The following is a 19608-nucleotide window of genomic DNA, read 5'->3' on the forward strand; positions in this document are numbered from 1 at the left end:
GGAAATTTTAACAAATAAAAACAGAATTAAAAATAATAATAATTAGAGGTTCTCTAAATAAATATGGAACCCACAGAGATCTGAGTCTGAAATCACTAGTTTATAAGACTGTCATATAAAATAAAAATTCTAATACTGGGCTCCTTCCCTCTTCCCTATTTCCATCTCTATGTTCTCCACCAGGCCTTCTCCGGGCATACACACCACAATTCCTTTCTATTCTATCCTATTAGAACATAAACTCCACAGTGAAAACTCTTTCACTTTTGTCTTTGTAAACCCAAAGCCTAGCACCACACCTGACAAATAGTAGATACTTAATAAATGACTACTGGCTGTTGATTTATTGAAAACTATATTTCTAGACTGACTAATAAAGCACACTATACCATCCTCATATCCTCTTTAGTTTCCAGTCTCCTGCCCTTACAGATTAAATCACCTAAATTAGGTACTCCAATCTGCAATTAAAGAAAATTCCCCTGGCTTACTTCTACGAATATAAGTAGCATTCTACATGAATAAATTTCTTAATTAAAATTAATATCCTGTGATTTCAGAAAGGCCTGGAGAGACTTACACGAACTGATGCTGAGTGAAATGAGCAGGACCAGGAGATCATTATATACTTCAACAACAATACTAGATGATGACCAGTTCTGATGGATCAGGACATCCTCAGCAACGAGATCAACCAAATCATTTCTAATGGAGCAGTAATGAACTGAACTAGCTATACCCAGAAAAAGAACTCTGGGAGATGACTAAAAACCATTGCATTGGATTCCCAATCCCTATATTTATGCACACCTGCATTTTTGATTTCCTTCACAAGCTAATTGTACAATAATTCAGAGTCTGGTTCTTTTTGTACAGCAAAGTGATGTTTTGGTCATGTATACTTATTGTGTATCTAAGTTATATTTTGATGTGTTTAAAAAAAAATTAATATCCTGTTTTAATAGTAATGGAAGACTAAAGCCTTATTAACTACTAACATGATCAGTTTAGGTATATCATTTACAAACCTTACCAGTCACTTTTGATACTTTCTTTTCTCTCCATGCATTCAAATCTTTCCCTTTTTCAATGCACAATCAAGAATATTAATTCCCAGCACTCACTTCATATGAAATAAGACATAGAAATATCAGATCCTTATAATATTCTTTTAAGTGGTTCACTTTCCTCTCAATCCTGTTTATTCAATTTCTACTTATGTAATTTTGAAAGTAGTCAGCAAATTCTTTGCTAATAACTGCTAAAGTTTATTTATATATCCTTTCTTGGAGACTTCTCTTCTTGGATTCCTTATAAAATAACCCTCAAGTAAGAATTATTTCTATTCCACAGTTAACTCCCTTAGAGAAGTTCAAAGTCTGGTCAGATACAATCACTATTATTTTAAATTAAGGCAATTCTCTAAAAGGCTTCTCCATAAACAAACAACTGAATAGGCTACTATTCAAAAATGTCGATGTAGTCTATTTCAAGAAAAGAACCATCTTTCTTGAATGGTTTAAATATTTGCTGAAATATGCAGTCACTGTATTATGAGTGAACACCAAGGAAGGAAAGGAACAGTATGGCACAAGCACTACAGGCTGATAAAGCTCTCTGCCAATATAAACGGAAGGAAAAAAAAGAAGGTAATTTCTTAAGAGCACAGGATTTTAGATCTGGAAGTGATCTTTTAAAAAAATTATCTAATATAATCATGAATTTACAGATGAGAAAACTAAGTAGTCTAGACAAAACAGATGACTGAAATTTCTATCCTATTCAAGGCAGCAGGGAAAGAATTTTGACGTCATTTGAGAAATGTCATTTTAAAGGATCAAAGACATTTATTAGGGGGAAAAAAGAACTTAGGAAACAAGATTTTGTAACAAGGGAAGCAAACATACTTTTCAGGAGTATGCTCTCACTTTTCAAAGAAAACATTAAAGGCTTTATTGTAACAACTCTATATTCTTTATAGTAAGATTGCTTTAAAAAAACTGATCATATATTTGAGGGCACACTGCCACCAGGTGGCAGTAAGTGCTTCAGCAGTATGGTTTGGACAGTCAGATTTAAGTGTAGATGTGCTTAATTAACTCTAAGAATGATTAATTTTCCTATTTATCAGACTTTTAAAACTTTTTTTTAAAGAAGCTGCTCTTAAAACAATATTACAATACACAAAGAGAAATTAAATTCTAAATTAGCCTGAAAGATTTGAAGTCACAAGTCTTAGATTCAAATCCTGACTGTGCTACTTGTCACCTGTGCAATCATGGGGCAATCATTTCTCTAAAAGCCCCAAATTATTCATCTGTAAACACTTGATTGAGAATATGTATAGTTTCTCTCTGTTCTAAATTTGTTAAGTTCTTTACTAATACACAATTTCTACTCTAATCTTAGACATATAAATTGATGAGAAGTTTGCTTTGTGAAAATGATAAATCCTGGAGGGAATGTGAGAAAATGGAAACGTTAATGTACTACTATTAGTGGACTTATGAACTGATCCAAGCATTCTGAAGAGAAATTTGGAGGTTTTCCTAAAGTACTATAAAACTGTACACCTTGTAATTCAAAAAACCACTGCTAGATCAAAGAGATCAAAGAAAAAAAAAAGTGGGAGAAAAAGGACCTAAATGACAAAAAGATTTATAACAGCTTTTTGTGGTGTCTTAAGAATTGGAAATTGAGGGAATGCCCATTAACTGGGGAATGGCTGAATAAGCTGTGGTATATGATTGTAATGGAATACGATGAAAATGTTATATATTACATAAGAAATAACGAGCAGGATGATTTCAGAAAAACCTAGAAAGACTTCCATGAACTGATGCAGAATGAAGTGAAAAGACAGAACATTGTACATAGTAACAACAATATTATACAATGAACTTAGCTATAATCAGGAAGCCAATGATCCAAGACAATCCCAAAGGAATGGTGATGATATACATAGTGCTATCAACTCCCAGAGAAAAAACTGATGGAATTCAAATACAGACCAAAGCATACTATTTTTCACTTTTTTTGGTTTGAGTTTTCTTATACAAAATGACTAATAAGGAAATATGTTTTACATGACTGTAAATGTATAAGGTATATCTGACTGCTTTTTATCACTGAGGTGAGGGAGGGATTGAGGGAAAGAATAGAATTTGTAACTCAAAAAAAAAAAAAAAAAAAAGAATTTGTAACTCAAAACTTTTTTTTTTAAAAAGGTTAAAAATTGTGTTTACATGTAATTGGAGGATATATGTAGATATATGTGTGTGTATATATACATATGTGTGTGTGTATATATATATATATATATATATATAAACAAAGGTTAGTATGTTTTTTAAAAAATGGTTTCACCAAAGTACTTCAAACCAGCCTGATAATGAAAATTGTCTAAATCATTCAACCTGAATTGATTAAAAACTTTCACAATGGCAAAAAATTCCCATAAGTATTTCTATATACACAGAATACAAAAAAATTAGCATTTTTTATTCAAATTTTTCCATTTCATACCACATGCTTTTAAAAAAAAGTATATAATGAAATGTAATGTTCAAAACTACCCCACTTATCTGTACTTCTTTTCATTTTATTTTAAAATGTTTTAATGGCCCTCTTTTGGGGAGACATCACAACTACTAATTTTTCTCCCCTATTTACTATCCCTCCCTCCAAATAAAAACAAAGAGGAAAAAAGTCCTTGAAACAAATAAGCATAGTCAAGTTGAACAAATCCATACAACAGTCGTATCCAAAAATGTCTATTTCGTTATGTACCATGAACTAATCATCTCATTCATGGGATGACACTTTTCTGGTTTTTTGGTGATGTGTCTGGTTCCTGCTTTTATCAGACCTCTTAAGTTATTCAACATTATTTTTCTTTACAGCGTTGTATAATGCTTTCATAGTTTCACACACTTCATTCTTCCATAATTCATACTTCCAAGACAGTCTGAAATTTTCTTTGTTATTTCTTATGAAACAATATTCCATTTCATTCATAAAATTTGTACATATTTATGTACATGTACACACATGTACACTCCATAACCTAATTGATAAATACACTCTACTTCTATTTCTTTACTTTTTATAATCTCCTTTTCAGGGTCAATAAGTTTGCTTTATATAATGGTACCTCAGCACTCGGCTGCTTCAAAACTTGTTCAATTCAATATTCTATATAGTTTGGAAAAAAAGCTTCAGCATTTGATGCTTGCTTACCACTCTCCACACTTGGTTGTTGTCTGGGTTTAGCTATGGGATGAGGTTGGCCAGGCCTACTGCCCAGCTCTCACTGCAGCTGATATTACCCACAGCCGTGGGAAGCCCCACTAAAGGCAGCAATGAACAGGATTGTCAATTTGCCCATAATGCTGAGGTTGTGCAAGTCAGTGGCCAGGTCACAGGATAGTTCCTGCAGGCCATTGTGGCTGCAGCAGTCAGTCTCCTGTCCCAAACAGTCGTACTGGAAGAGGCATGGAAGAGTCCAGCATGCTCAGCCTGAGAAGCAGCAAGTTGTGCCCCATGAGCAGCAAAGGTGGGAGCACAGGTGAAGGCAACAGGGGAACAACCAGGATTCTTGGCAGTCCCGAACCCCAGGCAATGGTCAGAGCTTGCGTGGGCAAGGGGAAGGGAGAGTATAAAGATTAGGGTTCTTAGAAATTGAGGTCAAAGGAGGAGCCTGAATGGGCTGGCTTGTTTCTCTGCAGCTAGAAGCCCACTTCACCCTTTATAGAGTGTACATGTGTAGCTATAGAAAAACATTTCCATGATTACTCATAGTATGAAAGAAAACATAGATGTAAAAAACCTCAAGAAAAATAAAGTAAAAAAAGTATCCCTCAGTCTGTATTCAGATACTATCAGTTCTTTCTCTGAGTAGGAATAGCATTTTTCATTTTAAGTCCGTCAGAGTTGTCTTGGATCATTGTATTGCGGAGAATAACTAAGTCATTCATAGTTGTTATATTACATATAACATAATCCAATATAACAATATATAATATAATATTGTTGTTAACTTTGTAGACAGTACATTTCACTTTGCATCATCAGTTCATGGAAATCTTTCCAGGTTCATCTGACAGCCTCCTGCTCATCACTTCTTATAACACAATAACATTCTAACATAATCACATACTACAATTTATTCAACCATTTCCCAATTGATGTGCATCCCCACACTTTCCAATTGTTTGCCCCAATTAAATTAATGTACAATTTATATCGAATTGCTTACAAATTCAAAGGCACTTCATCTACAACTCTATATTCTACTGTCTTTATCAAAAGAATGGACCAAACCACAACATACCAGCAAAAGATAAACTTCTATTAAAATAAATTCATTCCAGGTTTCAACCCAAGTACTCTTATCTCAAGCAAAAATCAATAGGACAATACTACAAGTAAAGAATTACAGCAATCTAGTAAATGGAGTGGAATTTAGTTTATGCTATTATTAGGTATGCTATTAAGTCCATGGCTTTCACCATTCTTCATGGTTCTTCCTTCAAAGTTGAAGCAAAACTTACATTTGCTGCAAAGCTAGTAACTTTTCTGCTTCAGTGAATCTAATGCCCACTAATGCTAAATCTTTTTATTTTGGCTCCTATATAAGCGGTCCAATGTTTATTTTTACATCTCATTTAAAGAATTTCAATGCAAAATATATTTTCCTAAAAGCATAATTGATTCATTACCAATGTTGCCACACTTATTCTGTAACATTGCTCATATCATTTAACCTCTTAGGCTCAGTTTCCTCAGGTGCCAAATGAGACATCATAATAGCAACTGCCTCATGAAATTGCTTGCAAACCTTAAAGTACTAAACAAATGTGAGAAATTATTATTTCAAACTGTTAAAGGATAACCAAATCAACATAAATAACAAGCTGTGATGAGTAACCATATCCTGACACTACCAGATCAAGCACTGATGGGGTCTGCTGGAAGGAAGAATAGGGAAGAGGGAAGTTGAAGGAGCTGGAAGCTCATACCCCTAAACATATGAAATTCTTATAGTCCTCTGAAACTTCCAGACTTTCTCTGAAACTCTCCCTTAAATCATACCAAGTGGTTTTAAGCCACTTGTGAAACCTGCATAAATACTTTACCAAGAGATTTGAGTGTCTACAAATCTCCACCTTTTCAAATTGCTGCAATTGTATCAATTTGAATTAAAAAGTAAATGCTTTGGGGAGGGTTAAGGAGTAGGGTACTCTTAGTTATTCACCTATTCAAGGTTGGAAAAGCAAGTTGATTAATTTATGTTAGGTTTGAAATGGAAAAGCAAAAATTACTTTTGTAGGATGGGACAATTTGTGAGAAGGCATTCTCCTGACAGGACATGGCGAGGTGAAATTGCTTGAGACCTCTACAGAAAGGAGTCTCAGGAATTTGACATAACTTGGATTTCAGACCATAGAGCTAAACTGATTTCTATAGGAACCTTCTATCTTGTTGCCCCCGGGATCAATTCTTTAGTTTCTTTTGGTACAAAACAATATTCAGGGTCTCATCAATACTAAAACAGAAACAGTGAAATCTCTTAATGCTCTTAACTTTTCTAGCAACAACTGATAGTAGAGAGTCCTCCTTAATTTGGAAGTTCTAGAAAAAAATAATCAATGGGGGGAAGAGAGAGACCAAAAGTAAAAAGCATTGCACAGAGAAATAGTCTTAAGGTGGAATGAGCTTCCAAAATAAAGAGGTTTCTACCGCACAATAGACAAAATCTTGCCTGGAGAGGCTTGGTAGAAAAACTTGAGCAGACACACTTAAATGGGCCAAAAAAGAAGCAAGAGGGGACAGCAAAAGAAACTAAGAAAAAATGGCTAAACAGGAACAGGAAGAGAACTAGTAGAACTAAATATTGCAAGCAAAGGTAGAAGTAGTTATTTATGAGGAGGTAATGGTCTCAAGTGTCAAACACTATACAAGATTTAAAAAAAAAGGATCCAACTGAGAAGAAATCATTTGGAGCTTAGCAACTAAAGAATCTTAATAAAATTGTAGAGAACAATTTCAATTTGAATGAATGTGTATCAAGTGAAGGTGTCTCTAAACGGGAGAGAGAAGTCTCTGGATCACAATGCCTCACTTGGGCATGGCTGGGCTACAAAAGAGGATAAAAACAAATTCCAATAGGAGATGATGATGATTATCCCAATAGCGAGATATGAGCAACGGTCAGCATCTAAAGTAGATCACCAAGATATTAGAAAAGAGTCAAGGAATAAGGATAAGGATGTGTCTACCAACAATCAGAACTGAATCAACAAAAGCATTAAGACCATAAAAGGGTTGGTGTAACCCATCCAAGAGTGTAAGAAAGGGCAAAGTTTGCCCCAGCACGAAGTTGCAATCAAAAAAACTAAAGCAGAAAATGAGTAAAACTGAAAAAAACATTGAATGCAAAATAAAATACTGTGGATTAAGAGAATCCCAAAAGGGAAAGGGAAAAGAAAAAAAGAAATTCCACAGCTAGCAAATAAAGTCTCAGAGAAAAAACAAAACCAAACCAAACCTAGGCTGGCCACAAGGAAAAACTAAATTAAAGCTCTTAATTTAAAAACTGATAAAGAATAAATAGCAAGAAGGAAGAAAAACTTAAGTAATACACAGAAGGGAGCAAATAGAACTCAATAATTCCATAACAAAAGATTGGAAAAAAAATTAAGTAAACTATCTACCATCAAAAACAAGTGGCCTGGAAAACAGGTCAAGTAGAAATAATATAAACTCCCAGAAAATCATGACCAAACAAAAACATCTGAAAACCCTATCACAAGAAATCAAAAAAGAAAATTATTCATACTTATTAGAACCAACAGGTACATTAAGAATAGAATCCACTAATCATCTCAGTTAAAAAACCTTAAAAATGAAATCAGAATGGCTGGCCAAACTACAAAGCCTCCATATCAAAGAAAAAATGCTGCAAGTAACCAGAAAGAAAGTCTAAATGATACAGCTGATGTCATGCTTTTTAAGAGAAGCATCAAATGTTGGGGTTTGGTCATGTGAGGAATTCACAATAGCCATTTTCTTTGGCAAAAGATGGGTTTATTTAGGAGAAGATGATGTGCTTTAAGAGAAGCACTAAATGTTGGGGTTTGGTCATATGAAGAATTCACAACTGGCAAAAGATAGGTTTATTTAGGAGCTTACAGATGTAATGAAGGTATACAATAGACACCAGGAATGGTATATATGAAACAGAGTGAGAGAGCATATAATTATCAAGAAAGGGGATTTAACAATTACTGATGGAAAGGGCAAGTTCCCTAGTGAAGAAAGGATTCAAAAGGAGAGACACTGCCTGGCATGGGGGAGGGATAAGGGGAAAGACAGCATGAGACAAGATGTTGTGGCAAACTGACCCAAAGAAGTGCAGTGAAGATGGCATAGGCCATAAGCAGATTTACAGGAGAAATTTAACCACAGGGACATGACTGGGTTTTCTGACAGGACATAGCAAGGTGAAGCTGCCCATGACCCCCATTGAAGATGGGCCTCAAAGGTCTGACCTAACTTGGAAATCTAGAAAAATAAAAGACAATTGAGCACTTGGAAAATTTTCTTACTCCCATTAATATTAAAGTTTTCTCAATAAGATGATCTCTAATTTGTCCTAGATATGTCATGAATATTGTGTCCCCTATTAGACTGTGAGCTTTTTGAAAGCAGGGGCCATTTTTATTATACTTTGCATCTCCAGTGTTTAGTACAACTCCTGGCATATAATATGTACTTAATAAATGTTTTATTTGTTGACTTGACTAAATGATTAAATGCTTATACAATTAAATGCTCCATATACTAGTGGACGAAGAAGAAACAAAATATTACCTATGTTAATTTTAGTTATGTAGTATCAAACCAAAACTACTGTCTTCAAAGGATTCCTAAGACATTAAAACACATACATGTGTGCACACATACACACACGAGACCTTGATGTGTTTTTGTTCTTTTTTTTTTTTTTTCCTGTTTTGCTTTGGGGTTTTTTGGCCAGAGATGGGGTGAGGAAGGGAAAAGGAATACTGAACACTAGGGAAGAAATAAGGAACATGGAAAAGTTATTTTGAATAACTTACATGAAAAAAAAGACAGGAAGGAAGAGCTGTGGACAAGAGTCACCTCATGTTTAAACAAAGAAGGGTAGAGGTTATATAGAAAGGTTATATATAGAGATTATATATATATATACATGTGCACATATACAGAATTTTGTGCAGATATAAAGTTCACAAAGGAAGCAAGCAGAAATTTGAAGGCACCTAGACTTAGTCTCAGAATCCGAAGGGAAATAAACTTCTCCTTCAGATGATAGAGAATAAAGCAAAAAAGGATCTGTCATAGGTATGAGATGGTATCTCAAAAGTTGTCTTAATTTGTATTTCTCTAATCAATAATGATTTAGAACTTTTTTTCATATAATTATATGTGGCTTTTATTTCTTCATTCAAAAACTGCCTATTCATATCCTTTGACCATTTATCAATTGGGGAATGACTCATATTCTTATAAATTTGACAAAATTTTCTAAATATCTGAGATACAAAAACTTCATCTGATAAATTAAAAATTTCCCCCAATTTTCTTCTTTCCTTCTAGTTTTGGCTATATTTGGTTTCATTTGTTGAAAAACTTTTTAATGTAATCAAAATTATCCATTTTACATCTCACAATGCAATTGCATTTATTCAAAATTATTTTACCATCCATTAAGTCTGACAAGCTAAATGATACCTACCTTATGTCTATGTCATGTATCCATTTTGACCACATCTTGGTAAATGGTATAGTATTGGTCTACACACCTATAGTTTCTACTAGACTGATTCCTAATTTTCTGACAATTTTTTTTTTTTTTTTTACCAAAGAGTGAATTCTTATTCCAAAAGCTTAAATTGTCATATCTGTCAAACGTAGATTACTAAAATTACTTATTACTGTGTATTGTATCTATGTCTACTCTGTTCCACTGATCCACCTTTCTATTTCTAAGCCACCCGCAGGGAGTTTTGATATTACCACCTTTTAATACAATTTAAGATTGGGTATTGCTAGACCCATTTCCTTTCTATTTTTTTTTTTTCATTAATTCCTTTGCTATAAAAGATTAAGGTTTTTTATTCTTCCAAATAAATTACTATTTTTTCTAGCTCAATAAAATACACTTTGACAATTTAATTGGATGGCATTGAATAAGTAGATTAGCTTAGGTAAAACTGTCATTCTTACAGAAACTCAGCAATCAACATTAATAATTAATTTTAATTACTATTTCTCCAATTATTTCAATCTAATTTTATTTGTATATAAAGTATTTATAATTATGTTCATGTAGTTCCTAAGTTTGTTCTGGTATGTTTATTTCCTGGTATTTTGTGCTATCTAAAATTATTTTAAATATTTTACCCTCTTTCCTTGCAAGGTTTTTTTGGTGATATACAGAAATGCTGGTGTGGGCTAATTTTCAATCCTGCTACTTTGATAAAGTTATTCATTGTTTCAACTAACTTTTCAGTTGAAATCTCTATCATTTTCCAAAAAATACCTTCACATTATTTGCAAAAAAAAGATAGTTTTATCACTTCATTGTCCATTTTAACTCCTTCTTTTTCTTCTCTTATTGCTATTGGTAGTGTTTCTAATACAATATTGTATAATATTGATGATAATGGGCATCCTTGTTTCACTCCTTATCTTATTGGAAAGGCTCTAGTTTATTTCTGTTATAGACAATGCTTGCTGATGGTGCGAGATAACTACTACCTATCATTTTAAAGAAGGCTCCATTTATTCCTATGCTCTCTAGTGTTTTAAACAGGAATGAGTGCCGTATTCTGTCAAAAGCTTTTTCTGCGTCGAGATATTCATATGATTTCTATTGGTTTTGTTATTGATATGGTCAATTATATTGATAGTTTTACTATTGAACCAACCGTGTATTCCTGATATAAATTCCACTTTGGTCATAGTGTATTAGCCTGGTGATAAATTGTTATAATCTCCTAATAAACACATGCAATTATCTATAGAAATCTATCTTACTCTATAGGGAAGTAGGAAAGGAAGGGGACAAGAAAAAAGTGATAGAGGAGAAAGCTAATAGAAGGGAGGACAGATTAAGGGAGGCAGTGGTCAGAAGTAAAACACTGGTGAGGAAGAATAGGGTGAAAGGAGAAAGAGAAAAATATAAACAGGAAAAATTGGATGGAAGGAAATATACAATAAATAATTATAACTGTGAAAGTGAATAGGATGAACTCTCCCATAAAATGGAAATGGATAGCAAGGTAAATTAAAACTAGAATCCTACTATATATTATTAAGAAACACAGTTGATATAGAGAGGTACACATCACTGCTCAAAAGGCAATCAAACTGTGCATACCCTTTGATCAGGCAATAACACTATTACCCCCAAAAAATCAGGAAAAAAAAAAAAGAGAAAGAAAAGCACCTATATATACAAAAGATATACACCTCTTTTTATTGTGACAAAAAATTGTCAATAGAGGGGAATAGTTTGTGTTAAGTTATGATATACTGTGCTATAAGAAATGACAAGCAGGTGGATTTCAGAAAAACCTGGAAAAACATACGTGAACTTATGTGGAGTGAAGTGAGCACAATCAGGAAAACATTGTACTCACTAACAGTAACTCTGTAATAATCAAATATGAATGACTTCTCAGCAACATGCTGATCTAAAACAATTTCAAAGGACTCAAGAAGGAAAATGTTATCCACTTTCAGAGAAAAAAACTGATGGTCTAAATGCAAATATAAGCATACTATTTTCTAGTTTTCATGGATTGTTCCTTTTGGTCTGTTTCTTCTTTGATTAACAGAACTCATATTGAAATGTTTTTCAAGATTGGACACATAACATATCAAATTACCTACATCTTAAGAAGGAAAGGGATAAATTTCAAATTTAAAAATCATTTAAGAAGTACATTTTAAAAGTCAACTGTTAATTACTACATAATAAAAATTGTCTTATGTGTAATTGGAAAAAATAAAATACTATTAAAAAAGAAAAACATGGAAAGACTTGCATAAAATGAAGAGTGAAATGAACAGAACCTAGAAAACATCATTGTAAACAATAACAATAATGTTCTAAGAATAATAACTGTGAGCAACTAAGCTATTTTGATTATTACAAATATTCAAATAAACTTACAAAGGACCTATGAAGGAAGATGCAATCCACTTCCAGAGAAAAAACTGACAGAAATTAGCACAGTATGGTTTTTACGTGTGTGTGTCTCTACACATGCATGCATACAGAAAGAGAGAGAGGAGAGAGGGAAAGAGGGACAGGGAAGAGAGAAAAAAGGGAGAAAGATCTATAATGTTGGACCTTTCTAATGTTGGGCAGGGAATTTGAAACTTAAAATGTAATATAATTTATATATACATAATATACACAAATATATGATATACATATATACACAAACACATACATAAACACACATCATATATAAAATCTCATCTGAACTTCAAAATAACTTGCAAAAATAAATGCTATTAAGAATGTTTGTGGCAGCCCTCTTTGTAATGGCTAGAAACTGGAAACTGAGTGGATGCCCATCAATTGGAGGATGGCTGAATAAATTGTAACATATGAACATTATGGAATATTATTGTTCGGTAAGAAATGACCACAGGATGATTTCAGAAAGGCCTGGAGAGACTTACAGGAACTGTTGCTGAGTGAAATCGGCAGAACCAGGAGATCATTATATACTTCAACAACAATACTAGATGATGATCAATTCTGATGGACCTGTCCACCTTCAGCAATGAGATGAACCAAATCAGTTCCAAGGGAGCAGGAATGAACTGAACCATACACACCCAGCGAAAGAACTCTGGGAGATGACTAAGAACCATGACCTTAAATTCCCAATCCCTATATTTTTGCCTGCCTGCATATTTTTTTTTTTTTTTAATTTCCTTCACAGGTTAATTGTACAATATTTCAGAGTACGATTCTTTTTGTACAGCAAAAGAACGGTTTGGACATGTAAACTTATTATGTATTTAATGTATACTTTAATATATTTAACACATACTGGTCATCCTACCATCTAGGGGAGGGGGTGGGGGGAAGGAGGGGAAAAATTGGAACAAAAGGTTTGGCAATTGTCAATGCTGTAAAATTACTCGTGCATATAACTTGTAAATAAAAAAGCTATAATAAATAAAATAAATGCTATTATTATTATCTCTTTTATAGTTAGAAAAATTGAGACTAAGAGAGAATAAGTAAATTTCTCAGAACCATACAATTATTAAGTGATTTAAGTAGGAGTTAAATTCCAGCCTTCTTGATTCTAATACCAAGCATCTAATAAGCTACTAAGGTGCCTATTAATGAATGTGGAGGGAAGGAGTCAGAAAAAAGGGAACAGAAAGTATGAGAAGATATGGCACAGGAATAAACAGCTAACAATTATAACTATGAATATGAGTGCATGAATTTACCCATAAAAAAAAAGAGCAAATGAACAGATATTTTAAAAAAAAATGTGGTCTATAAGAAGCAAAAGAATTCATTCAAAACTAAATGAAGTGAACCAAATTTATTAGGCTTGAGAAAAATTCAAAAAATCAAGGGCAGTGAAGGGATTGAGGAATTAGAAATCAAGATCTCAAACAAATCAGGAGTAAAAACAAATATTGTTTAAAAAGTTAAGAAAAACATTATGCCTAAAAATATACGATTAAAATATCAATAATTAACACCTGCAAAGTCTTTTATCTAAGTATCAAAAGAGGAAAAACCTCATAAAATTACAAGAAGAAATAGCAAAATTATGAAAACTGGGGAACCTTAACATGCTAACTTTCTGACCTAGACAAGTCCAAGAAAAAACAAACAGGAAGAAATTGAATAAACTTTTAGAAAGATTAGCTATCTGGTGTGACCAACTTTTGAGATTCAACATAAAGACTACTAAGCAAATGCAGAAATACTTTTTAAAAAATCCTTTATTGACCACAATGCAATACAATTAATCTTCAACAATGAACATTTGAAGAGAAGAATCAAACTTAAATGGAAATGAATTTTAAGCTTAAAAACTGGTAGGTCAAAAAAACAAATAAAAAAACAAACCACAATAATATTACAAGGGAAAGATTTTATGATTTATTTGTGAGAGTGAGGGAAATAGTTCATAGGAATATCAAAAAAGGAAAAGAAAAGAGCATTAACTCAAACTTTTAAAAACAGGAAAAGAAAATTTAGAAAAAGACACATGCAAGCAAAAGAGTGTTGGACTTAACAAGTTAAATTGATATGTAATTATTTTTACACCCAAACTGTACATAATAGATTTACAATGTCATATACAATTTGCTTTTTCTGTCTTTTGTGAAAAGAAATGCTATTTATTGATTTTTGTCAAGTGCAGAATAAAAAAGAAACTAATTTTTAATCAGATGAAATAGGTGGCAAGAAAGTGAATAGAGAACAAAAGCTAAAAAAAGATAGCAATCGAAGGAGCCAAACTCCTAAGTACAGAGGTTAGTTTTGGCAAAAAGAAAGCTCACCTCCTCTTCATTAGAACTGAAATAACGAAGGACTAAACTATAATGAAAAGAATTTTTGAGATCTGGAGAGATAAGAAGCAAATCATAATACATAGCATATCTCAGGAAGTAAATTCTCTTTCTGCTGAAAGAAGTCTGAAAGACAGAGCGGTTAGAAGGCAAGAAGAGAGAAAAAGAAGCAAAGGTGAGGGGGGAAATTTTTTTTTGGTGAAACATTTGTCCTTAATCCTTTACCAACTTTATCTTTTCATTTTGTACTATACACGCTTTAAAACATTTCATCATCCCAAGGATTTTCCAGTTTACTCTAGTTAGGGAAATTCTGGCCTAATTGTACCAGGAATTTTCACATATCTTTAACCAATGGATCCAATCCATTTTAAATAGCAGTTTTAAGTCTTCTTTCCCAGAGAAAGATACATATGCGTGATGAGCAAACATATATAATCTATTTAAACTTTTGGTGTTTCATATTTCCTTAATTTAAAAAAAATGGGGAAATCAAAATATCTTAAAGACTCACTGACCCAGATTCAAAAAAAGAGCTAAACAAGTGTTTGCTTCAGGGATGAAAACAAGGAAGGGTAGACAGAAAAATATATAAAATATAAATCTACTGTCCCAGATATAACAATACATCAGGAGAGGATTGAATAATAGAAACTTCATAATCTTACCTCAAAGCACAAAATTAGATAGTTAATGAATGTTCTATTTCAGTTCTAACATTCAAACAGCTACTTAGTGACAGATCAATCTACAAACTGATTTAGTGACAAATAAAATCTAATGGCTTAGTGACGTTCTCTCTTTCCCGGTTGTATTGTGCATATTGGGACCATGCAATAACTAACTGAAGTAAATTGCCCTAGGAAGAGTCATAGGAAAGTAAGGCTAGAAAGTGATTATGGGCATTTCATAATCTATCTTAAAGATGAAATATCTGGGGCAGCAGGATGGAGAGAGCACAGCTCTGAAGTCAGGAGGACCCGAGTTCAAATTTGGCCTCAGACACTTAACACTTCATGGCTGTGTGACCCTGGGCAAGTCACTTAACCCCAATTGCCTCAGAAAACAAACAAACAAAAATGAAATAATCTAAGAAAATGCAAAGAATCTCAAGACTTCTAATTTCAAATTCCTGGGATATTTACCCACCATAAACAAGTTAAGCTGCCTATCTGAATCTGTTTCCTCCCATAAACAGGGCATAATAAAATCTTTACTTCAAAAAATTATTGCAAGTCTCAAAAGACAATAAGAAAAATTATAAACCACTATATAACTCTATAATAGACATGTGTGTGTGTGTGTGTGTAAAATAAACCACTTTGAAAATTATAAACCACTATATAAGTCAACTTTAGGTTAATTTAGGGGTATTTTTTTTCATTACTTTTGATATCCCCAGAACAACATTCCTTTGTCTTTACTTTGTTCATTATGTTTACTATGGTACAATTTGGCGCTAGAGAAACATCTCAAATGTGAGAAATGATTATTTGGTTTCCACAGTTATAAAAATTAAATGGGAGAACGAAACAAATTAGAAAACTGAGACCCAAAACAACGTAAGAATGTAAGTTCCTTAGGGGCAGGGACTGGGTTTTGTGATGGGGATGGTAGTCTTGAGATTTAAAAGGAACTTTTTAGTTTTTTGTGTTTAATTTCGCATTGAAGAAGGCCCCTTGGTGTATTCCACACGGGGAAATGGCAAGGCTACAAGTCTCCCTACCTGTGGATCACACATTTTAGTTTTGGGCTTTTTTGTAGCTGGGGAAATTTCTGCTAGAAGCTCTGAAGAGTCTCTGCTTTGGGGTCTAGGTAAACCTGCTAAGAATCATTCACCCTTGCACTCCCTTGGTGACCCCGTTTTGGTTGACACTGGAAATATCCTTTCTTATAAGGAAGCAATAAACTTTTTTTTTTTTTTTTTTTTTGCCTCTCCTAACTCGTCCCTGATTGATTAATTGGACGGAGGGGCAGCGACCCTTACCACACGTCAATGAAAAGATCATCCCCCCGATGGGAATTGATGCCTTTCCATCCCATTCAGTCTGTTTTTAGCTATTCTTCCTTTGTTGCCTGTGGAAAAAGAAATAAAACCAATGTTCTTTTATCAAGTTTTATCCATTTTTTTTGTCTCCTAGGCAAGTGGGGAAACTGCAATTCTGACTACCTGGAAACCACTAACAACTCTACAGGACAGAGGGGATCACGGGTGCCTTTGCACTCATTCTGTTTAAGTCTTTTTAAAATGGTAAAATTTGGTTACTGGTGAGGAAAAATATAGATGTGATTTTTTTCCCGCTAAATTCATACTCCCTCAACCCCCCACCCCCCACCCCAGCCAGCGGGCCAGACAGTAAAAGGCAAGTAACAGGAAAAATGGGGGTCCCAGAGCGACTGAAGGAGAGGAAGGAAGAGTGGGATGAAAGGGAAGTGCGCGTCCTTCCCCGACTATGCGCGCGCTAGAACTTCCAGAACACGGGGGCGCGCGCCAGAACTTCCCGAACACGGAAGGGGGGGGCGCGCGCCAGAACTTCCAGAACACGGAAGGGGGGGCGCGCGCCAGAACTTCCCGAACACGGAAGGGGGGGGGCGCGCCAGAACTTCCAGAACACGGAAGGGGGGGGCGCGCGCCGGAACTTCCCGAACACGGAGGGGGGGGGGCGCGCACCAGAACTTCCAAAACACGGAGGGGAGGGGCAGCGCGCCAGAACTTCCAGAACACGGAAGGGGGGGGCGCGCGCCAGAACTTCCAGAACACGGAAGGGGGGGGCGCGCGCCAGAACTTCCAGAACACGGAAGGGGGGGGGCGCGCGCCAGAACTTCCAGAACACGGAAGGGGGGGGGCAGCGCGCACGAGCCACCAGACCAGACTAAGAGAAGGGAGAAGACGCCCGCCTGAGTCACGCACCGGGACGCTAGGGTCAGACTCTGCCCCATCCCCGCACTGGCGTTCCGCCGCTAGCCCCACGCACGTATATACGTACGCTCACCTACGCCCTACATCCCTCCCCCCACCCCACCCCCACCCTAAAAAGGCCCAACAGTGGCAACCTGGCCCTTCAATCAGCCCTCGAAAGCGCCCCGCCCTACCGGGAAACCGCACGCGGCTGACCAACGGTCTCGAGTGAGGCCCCGCCCCTGAGCCGCGAGGTCTCACGGGAAGCGGCCGTGACCAAAGGCGGGACAGATGCTCGCACCACCTGTACTCGCGCCCTCTCAGCGACCGTTCCTTCCCCCTTCCCCGCCCCAGCAGACGCCTCTCACTCCCTCTAGGTTGGGGAAAACCATTAAAAACATTCCCCGAGGTAAATGGCGTTAAGAGAGACGCGTTGCCGCTTGCTTTGCACCCCTCCCCCCCAGGACCAGGAGACCTCTGACTCGCAACTGAAAACCTCCCACGTGCTGTGTGCCCCTCGTTGGAGCGTTAACTTCCGAGAGCTGGGGCCGTCCCACTTTTCTGTTAGAACCTTTAGCACTTAGAACGGTGATTTGCACATTGTAAGCGCTTAATATGTTTTTAAGATGATTATTTTATTCATTTGTTTCTGTTTCGGCCGGGTTTTCACCTCCCAGACTGAGCTTTTTTTTCCTTTTGATTAGATAAAAGATCATTCTTTGCCTCGTTTTTTTTAAAAATTAATTTATTTTTTTAATACACGTTGCTTTACGAATCATGTTGGGAGAGAAAAATCAGAGCAAAAGGGAGATGATGGAAGAGAAAAAAGAAGTGAACATTAGCGTGTGTTGATTTACATCCCATCTCGATAGTTCTTTTTCTGGATACAGATGGCATTTTCTTTCCAAATTCTATTGGGGTCGCTCTGGATTGCTGAACCCCTTGAGAAATCTTTGCTAGCTGAGCATGACACAGTCTTGCTGTTCCTGTATACAATGTATTCCTGTTTCTGCTTGTTTCAGTCTGCTTCCGTTCTTGTAAATCTTTCCAGGCTTTTCTAAAATCATCTTGTTCATAAGAACAATAATATTCCGTTATCTTCATATACCACAATTATTCAGCCATTCTCCAGATAATGGACATTACTCATTTTCTAATTCTTTGTACCACATAAAGAGCTGCTATAAACATGTTTGTACATGTGGGCCTTTTTTCCCTTCTTTATGATTTCCTTGGGATACAGACCCAGTAATGGCACTGCTGGGTTAAAGGGGATGCACAGTTTGATAGTCCTTTGGACATAGCTCCAGATTGCTCTCCAGAATGGTTGGATCATTTCACAACTTTACCAACAATGCATTATTAGTGTCTCAGTTTTCCCCCCATCCTCTCTAACATTTATCGTTATCTTTTCCTGTCATTTTAGACAATCTGAGAGGTGTGAGGTGGTACCTCAGAGTTGTTTTAATTTCTCTAGTGGTGATTTAAAGCATTTTTTCATCTGATCATAGAGTGCTTTAATTTCATCATCTGAAAATTGTCTATTCACATCCTTTGATCATTTATCAATTGGGGAATGACTTGTATTCTTAACATTGGCTGTAAAGATTCTTCCCAGCTTTATATTTCCCTTTTAATCTTGTTTCTGTTGGATCTTTTTGTGTAAAAACTTTTTAATTTAATGCAATCAAAGTTGTCCGTTTTGCTTTTCATAATGTTCTCTAGTTTTGTTTATGCCCAAATCATGAACAGAGAAAAATTTGGAATACAAAGTTATACAAAAATAACGTGTATTTGAAAAAAAAACTATTAGAAAAAAAAATCATGGTTCTAACCATAAATGGCATCACTGGGAGAATACTAGTGTTAAAAAAAAAAAAAAAGAAAGAAAGAAAAGAAATGGATTTTGGTGGCACAGAGCAGCTAGGAATCATTCCATTCTCCAAATGCAATTCAGTATATCTCTCGTCTATTAATTTAGGGTCCAGATCATTATTTATCTGTTGTGATTATGTAAGATATATATACTGATAGACAAACCTAATGGAATTAAATAAATGCTTATTTATCAAGTAATTGAATAGGATACTTACCAT

General features: G+C 35.1%; 1 protein-coding gene across 3 annotated transcripts in view; it reads right to left on the reverse strand.

Annotated features, from left to right (window-relative positions):
• The window catches only part of GGACT (gamma-glutamylamine cyclotransferase), a 62958-nt gene extending 45164 nt beyond the window's left edge, over positions 1–17794 (reverse strand). The window contains exons 1-2 of one of the 3 annotated variants that reach the window (XM_031958627.1): positions 17707–17794; positions 16601–16689 (exon numbers count right to left, since the gene is read on the reverse strand). In XM_031958627.1, the coding sequence (XP_031814487.1) occupies positions 16601–16622 (22 nt within the window). In that variant the 5' untranslated portion in view covers positions 16623–16689; positions 17707–17794. Of the gene's footprint in view, positions 1–16600; positions 16690–17524; positions 17599–17706 lie in introns of those variants that run through there. The other 2 variants (XM_031958629.1, XM_031958630.1) reach the window with 2 other exon arrangements.
• Between the last annotated feature and the right edge of the window lie 1814 nt (positions 17795–19608).

The sequence above is a fragment of the Sarcophilus harrisii genome, chromosome 3 (genome assembly GCF_902635505.1).
Source record: "Sarcophilus harrisii chromosome 3, mSarHar1.11, whole genome shotgun sequence".
Classification (NCBI taxonomy): domain Eukaryota; kingdom Metazoa; phylum Chordata; class Mammalia; order Dasyuromorphia; family Dasyuridae; genus Sarcophilus; species Sarcophilus harrisii.